Source organism: Cariama cristata, unplaced genomic scaffold (assembly GCF_000690535.1).
Source record: "Cariama cristata isolate BGI_N322 unplaced genomic scaffold, ASM69053v1 scaffold11416, whole genome shotgun sequence".
NCBI classification, from domain to species: domain Eukaryota; kingdom Metazoa; phylum Chordata; class Aves; order Cariamiformes; family Cariamidae; genus Cariama; species Cariama cristata.
In genome coordinates, this window is record NW_009621548.1 from 12,657 (window position 1) to 19,732 (window position 7,076).

General features: G+C 37.7%; 1 protein-coding gene across 1 annotated transcript in view; it reads right to left on the reverse strand.

The window, feature by feature from the left end:
• Window positions 1–5,420, reverse strand: part of PHAX (phosphorylated adaptor for RNA export) — a gene marked incomplete at its 5' end in the record, with an annotated part of 7,613 nt that extends 2,193 nt beyond the window's left edge. The window contains 2 exons of the mRNA XM_009702005.1: window positions 1,923–2,043; window positions 4,801–5,420. Of these exons, the coding sequence (XP_009700307.1) occupies window positions 1,923–2,043; window positions 4,801–5,420 (741 nt within the window). The remainder of the gene's footprint in view (window positions 1–1,922; window positions 2,044–4,800) is intronic.
• Window positions 5,421–7,076: the final 1,656 nt, after the last annotated feature.

The window sequence follows — 7,076 nt, forward strand, 5'->3', positions numbered from 1 at the left end:
GTAATAGCAAGCTTAATACGTAAGTGTTGATATAAAAATAGCATCTAAGACAACACTTTCTATTGAAATAGAATAAAAAAACCCCTAAGTTCCACTCTGTTATGTATTACATAAAAACAACCCTGGCTATGTTTTATTTGTGATTGAACTAGTCATAAGAAGGTCAACAACTAGTTTACTACATTTGGACAGGTACCTATCAGGTAACAAAAAATTTGCTTTAGAACATAATACCAGACTGTTCAACTACAGACTAAATCTGATTTTGGTAGTGAAGAAACAAAACAGGAACAGTATTCTAAACACTGTCACAACTATCTGCAATAATGTATATACTGGGCTAAATGTTCAGAACATTCATAACACATAAGCCCAGTAAAATGCCAAAAATCAATTTAATAAAATTATATAGATTTTTTTTTTTTTTTTTTTTAAATTTTGCTCAGCAATTCTACAACTTATCTGCCTATCTGCAGGATTTTGCATTTCTGCCTAAGGCATATGAAACACAACATGTACTTTAAAGTTTCACCCCACTACATATTAGTCCCATGCTTCAACAGTTTTCAGTGTAACAGCAGTGGTGCAATGCGCTATACTGAAGCATAAATGGACTCAGCTTCTAAACCTCTGTAAATTATAAGCTCTAATTATCATACCATTATTCAATTACCATTCACAGTATAAAAAACTGATCTGTTACTCCATTGCTCTGATATTGTAATAAATATGGTACTTTTCTGTTAAATAACAAAGTAAAATACAACACAAAAGTTCTAAGAACAGAGCAGGTAAATTTTTAAGTATGTTCTTGAAACAGCAGACACCATATACTTTTATCATCTCAACAGCACAAAATCCCAACCAAGAAAAACAGTATGATCTGCCTTTCAAATGTCATACTCCAACTTGCAGCCAAAGGAACCTGTGCCATCAGGAGTTGTGTCCTTTCATCTCTTTGGTATAAACACTTGTTAATAAGTACTTTAATCTTTCAAGACAACAGACTGCTTCTAACACAAGTTGCTAGCTGGAAAGTTGTTGCTTTCTTGGGGGGCGGGGGGGGAGGTGGTGCTGTTTCTTCTTTGGGTTTGGTTTTTTTATTATTTATTTTTTATTGTTTCCCCAGCGCCCTTTTTTCTCTCCTCTCTACTTCCAAAAATGGAACTTAGAAGATACAAATTATAAACAAATGCCTGAAAGTACTTACTAGTTCCCTCCCACTTTTTCTCCTTCTGAACTTTTGCACTGAAGCTCACCATTTAATAAAAACAAAAACATACCGAGAAATTGATAACCTAACCATTAACTATAGGATTTTTACCATGATTTATAGCAGAAATCCATACTTGGTTTTGCTCTACTGGTACACAACCCAATGGTTCTCTAATAAAGCTAACAGATTCCCTTTTGAAAGTTACTCTTCAAATGTGACACTAGGAATGCTCATTACTGTGTATGTTGACCTCTGACGGCATCCTGATTAACCCAGTAGATAGGTCATTGCTGTCAAGCATCCACCTGACTTACTGAAGCAATGTGCCAGAGGCTTCATCTAGACCCTAAAATTGCAAGTTTTTTAAGCTTCAGAATCCTTCACCCTTGTATCTGTCAGAGAAAGACCCCAAGAGGAGGCAGAGTAACAGATACAATGTTATCACTGCAAATCAGATACTAATCCCAGTACAAAAAGTTGGGCTACTTCCAGGTTCATTCATCTCATTGTTTACTAAAACTCTGCTGCAAAGTTGCATTAGTATTTATTAATCAAGTTTTGTAGCATGGAAGGCCATGAAACTCTGGGAGAACCTGTCCAACATGAAAGCTGTGCAACAGTACTACGTAAATATTCTACAAGTAAAAAGTTGTGTGTGTTGTGTCCCACCTGCCCCTGCAAACCCACAATATCACATTTTTCTTACCACTATGAACAGTCCACCATTTTGTTCCACTTCAGCTGTTTCCATAAGAAGTTCAATAGCTTTTCTTTTCCCAATTATTTTCACTACTCGGGCAATTAAATCTTTCTTTGGCTCACAAAGCCTGAGAGGAGGGAAAAAATAAGGCACATTTATGGTCAGTATAATTTCTCAAGTAAAATTGAACATGGAACTTCCATAATGAATAATTCACCCTGTAGGACACAAAACTGTGCTAAAATTAAAGTGTCTATAGACTTAAACATGTTTCAATGGCTTCTTGAATCAGATTTCAAAATACTGAGCTTCTGAGGGAACTTTTTCTAAAGCATGCATTTTTAAGATGTGTTTCAATAAAAATGCATTTTTTCTTCTATTGATGTGTGAAAGATTAAACCAAATAAGAAACTCCAAAGACTTGTAGAACTCTCTGAAATTAAAGTATAAAAGTCCGCTACGCATTTAACAGTTAAAATTACAGCAACTTTTACAGTTACATCAAAAATTACCCAGAGACAACACTAAGTGTAAAAGTTACCCCATATCATGTACCATTCAGACAAATGTACACAACAAAAAATAAATCCGTCTGTTGACTAATCTATGATAACCTATAAAATACAAACAAGGAAAAAAATTTGCAATATTAACGAGTTAAATTGTATTCTTTTGTTAGCAACAACGTCCTTATACAGAAATTTTCACTTTTAGTCTGCATGAAGGAACAGACTTATACAGCATCAGTTCACTGTGCCAAAGTACGTACTCCCATGGGAAAACACTGTAAGCCCACAAATCAATACCACTTGTCCAGAGCAAGAGTTCATATGTTAAATTCTCATTTTTTAATGGCAAAGCTTCTTATTAAGCACAGTCCCAATTACTACAGCTCAGCAGTTTTACACTTTAGGGACCAACAGACCACCATCACAAGCGAAACTTCTTGAAGACCACTGTCTAGCCTAATTGCCTCAAGTGACATTACTACCCTATAAAGTTGCATACGTTACAACGACTGCATAATAGCAGGTGCGACCTGCTATCGACCACAGATGCGAACAGTTATTTAGAACAATCAGGCCAGCTTCAGCCACTTCAACTGTATGACCCAAGTTACCTGAAATTAAATGTCAAAACTCACATTTTAGTAACAATTGTTCTAATCATGAAAAGTATTACGCAATCTGATTAACTTTATACATCGTGTTCAACCTCACTGAGTTCAATGAATGATAGGGCACCAGAAAGTAAATGCTTTCTTAAATATTCATAGAATTGAGTTTTAAATTGTGAATTATCGGAATAGATGGAAACGTTTCTCAAAGATGTGGAGAACTTCAAGATAACGAGGATTCCTTAGAAAGTTGGTTAAACAGACCTTCTGTTAGTAGCAGTGGCAGCTTAGACAGTCAAATCCTCACCTGGTGTTAATTCTGACCCTGCACAATCCTCCTGTGTGCGTGCTTTAACAAGCTGCTGTGCACTGCAACAGGAACTGAACATGGTGAAGGGTAAAAAGTGGCACAAGATGGTCAGAAAACTTGGTTTCAGTGGGTCAGCACAACAAAAGGTTATGAATCTAGGCACAGATGGCATAGCGCAGACCAAACAACAGTGCTGTGATGGGTATAACCACAATCCTACTGACGCAGTTCAGCACCACTACTACTACAAACAATTAGAAAAAAAGAGGCTTCTGCCCTATTTTGATGAAGCTCAATATAACAAAGTTTATTACAAGAGACATGCTCAAAGTTTTCAGATTCATAAATGAGAAGCTACTGAGAACCGGTAACAGCATTAATAACTGTCTAATTGCTATATTTCAGCATCTGGCCATACTAAGTATCCCATGTAAGAAATCAGCAATGTCAATAAACACAGATTTTATTTAAACGCCAACCTAACTGTCAGTAAATCTTGTAAGTCTTGTTCCCTATTTAACATCATTTTCTTACCTTGCACCACTGAAAAAGGATTGTGGCAGTTTAAGTCAATCTAAGTAAAAATGACTGTAGTCACGTGCCCTCTCTCACACCATCAGTCCAGTGCTGCCAGTGCCAGCTCAAAGGAAATTGTCCGGCAAATTGGTTCACAAAACAAATCTGTCTGCAAACTAGCTCTTTAAAAAAAGCAGCAGGCTTTTGGACAGGTAAGTTTTCTGAGTCAGCTCAACGTACAATAACTAAACAGGACTGTGACGGGAATTGCATGGTGGCAAGTGTGCATATGGCTGGAGCTTTGTAACCCCAACACTACCTTTCATAAATTAGCACAGAACTGCAGCTCAGTTTCACAACACAGAAAGAGGCAAGGCCAATTTCAGCACTGCTGTCTAACCTTGGCACAGCCCTTGATTAGAACAGCAGCAAAACGTTTTCTTCAGACAAGTATGTTCCACATAAAGAATTTTTGTATTTCGGAAGCTGTGCTCTCCCAAGACACTACACAGTCCGAGTAATCTACAGTCTCAAAGATTTATAACTTAGCCAGATTTTCATGGTGACCACAGCAGGTGTTCATCAGTGTCCAACTCCAAACACGCGTCTTTATTCATGGAATATTTCCTAAAAAAGCCACTACTAAATCTGTACGAGAAACAATATTTTTCCTTGCCATGGTTCTCAAAAAACAAACCATTTTGGTGGATCTTTACAAGAAGCATGAGTGCCTTGTGTGTATTTCCAAAATCCTGGGATTAAAATACAGCGTTATGGCTCGTATCTTGTAGAACCACCTAGTAATACTAATTTTTTTTTTTTTAAATCTGGTATGACACCGTACGTATTTAGCAATAAGAAAGATTTTTCCCCCCCTCCTCTTTTCCATCAACAGTTTACCAATACTTAAGGAAGTGAAGATACACTATTTCTAAACTCACCGATAAGCAATTTCATCTGCCACTTTTTCCTCTGAATCTTCTTCTGTTATCTCATACCTTCCTTTATATTTCATCTCCTGTCTTTCACCCAGTCTATCTTTTACAGGCCGCTTCCGTTTGAGAAAGCCTTGCCCATTTTCTTCTTCTGCTGGCAACGTTTTCTTGTCATCATGCATGTATTCATCCAGTTCTTTATCTAAAGTCTCTACCTCCTTTTGTTGAGCTTCCTTCATCAGCTTTTTAGCCAATAAATAATTGTAAGTTTCAGACTGCCTGCTTCTGTCAATACTACCATCCATGCCTAGAATCCCAAGTTCAGTAGCCACTGCATCCTGATTCTGCTCCTGGAGCACCACACCCCAAATGTTGTTGACCTTCTTGCCACCTTGCGCAGTTTGTTTCTGGTGGCTCTGGCTAAGCTGAAAAGGCTCAGATTTAGCAGGAGGAAAGTTGAAACACTTCTGTCGTTTTCGTTTCCACAGACAGCTGTCATCATCAGATTCAGAAAAGCTTTCATCACTTGAATCCACACTCTTGGTTGTCCGATAAGGAACACTTGGTGCACATGATGAAATGCTGCTCTGGAATGGTCTGCCTGAATCATTGCCATCATGTGATTTCTGAAATGAAAAAGTAAATGTCCGTTAATTTAATTACTCTTGTAAATTAGAAGAGCTGCCAAGTCAGGCCAAAGATTTGATTAGATAACAAACTTGATTTTGACTCATGTCTGTTTGGGCAGTCCTCTATGAGCATCTTTTGGACTACAGTTGACAGGTGCATCCTATGAAACTTCTGTATTTTGAACGCTTGTATATGAAAGACGGTATGGCTGCTACAGAAAACAAATATCAGGAGTCACTAATCTACTTAAAGTAATCTTTGTTGAATGAAATTAAAATCGTTACGAGACTGGAAAAGCTACTGAAATTCCCAAATTGGACAAAGACAGAACACGCACAGCAGTTCAACTTACCAGAAGTTTTTTCAACAGCATAGAAATTAATACTCTTCAGTCTGAAAGAGGTCAAGACTAGCGATCTGCAACCACAACAGTGTCCCCCACAGACTCAACTCAGAAGAAAAAAATTATCAAAAAACCCAAAACCATACCCACCAAACTTGTATGCTGCTCAGCCTTTGAGAAGCTAACAGCATACTGTGATCCTGGTTCAATCAGGACAGCACATGACAAGCTGGCGACAGCAGTCTCTTACAGAAGAAGGGAGGGTTTTCTTCCTTTAGACCAACAGGACACCACAGACTAACTATGGCTTCTTACTAATTAGAGCAAAAACCCTAAAGGTTTCAACACACTTCGCATAAAAAGTCCCACTGCTATAAAAATATTCAAGAAATGCTGTTTCCCCATACACCTGACAGATAAACTAAAATATGAAAGCCAAACCTGCTCAAATCTGCGTAACCTGCGAAAGCACTGTAGGTAACAAAATGTAAAATTCTTACTCCCAGTTGCCTGAAACTTTTGGCCACACTGTCTGTGCTAACCTGCCGTAAGCACTTTCCTTAGTCCTAACTGCAGTTTTTCCCTAACTGATATCCTACCATAAAGTTATAGGTTATCCCATAATCTTTAAAAATAAGAGCCCTTCCTTCAGTTTCAGGCGAAATAATTTTTTTTTCTATAACTATACTGCTTTCACAAACATGGCATCATTTCTTCTTCCTCCTATTACTAAACAGAAAACAGAAGTCTGCAACTTACTGTACCATGTTATGAAATACAAACCTTTAATTGAAAATGTATTCCACAATGCAAAACACTAGCAACTCCATAAATTAAAAAAATCCCACATCTGTAACAATTTATTTTGAGCTACACATGCAGAACTATATTGCAAATAAATCAAAATAACTAAAGAACATTACACTTCCAGAGCCTTACACATACAGAGCCATACACTGATTTATCTTATTTTGAAATCTTTTCCTGCCCACACATAACCATAAATTCCTCATAAACTTCATGACACACTCTAATGTGAAAACATATGAGACACTTGGAAATAAGTAACATCTCTTCAGCAATTCACGGACACAAAAGAGTCGTGAATTCAAGGGAAACCAGTCATCGCCACTCATTGCTTTTACGCGTTTTTATAACGCCTTGTTTCTATTGTTCTTGAAGCAACCGACGGCACGGGTGAGCACTCTCCTTTGTGCACCGAACCCAGCGCCCAGTGACAATAAAAGCCTCCCCCGCCCCGCGACAGCACCCGATTTTCCCAAATGAACGGGCATCGGAGGAACAAGCC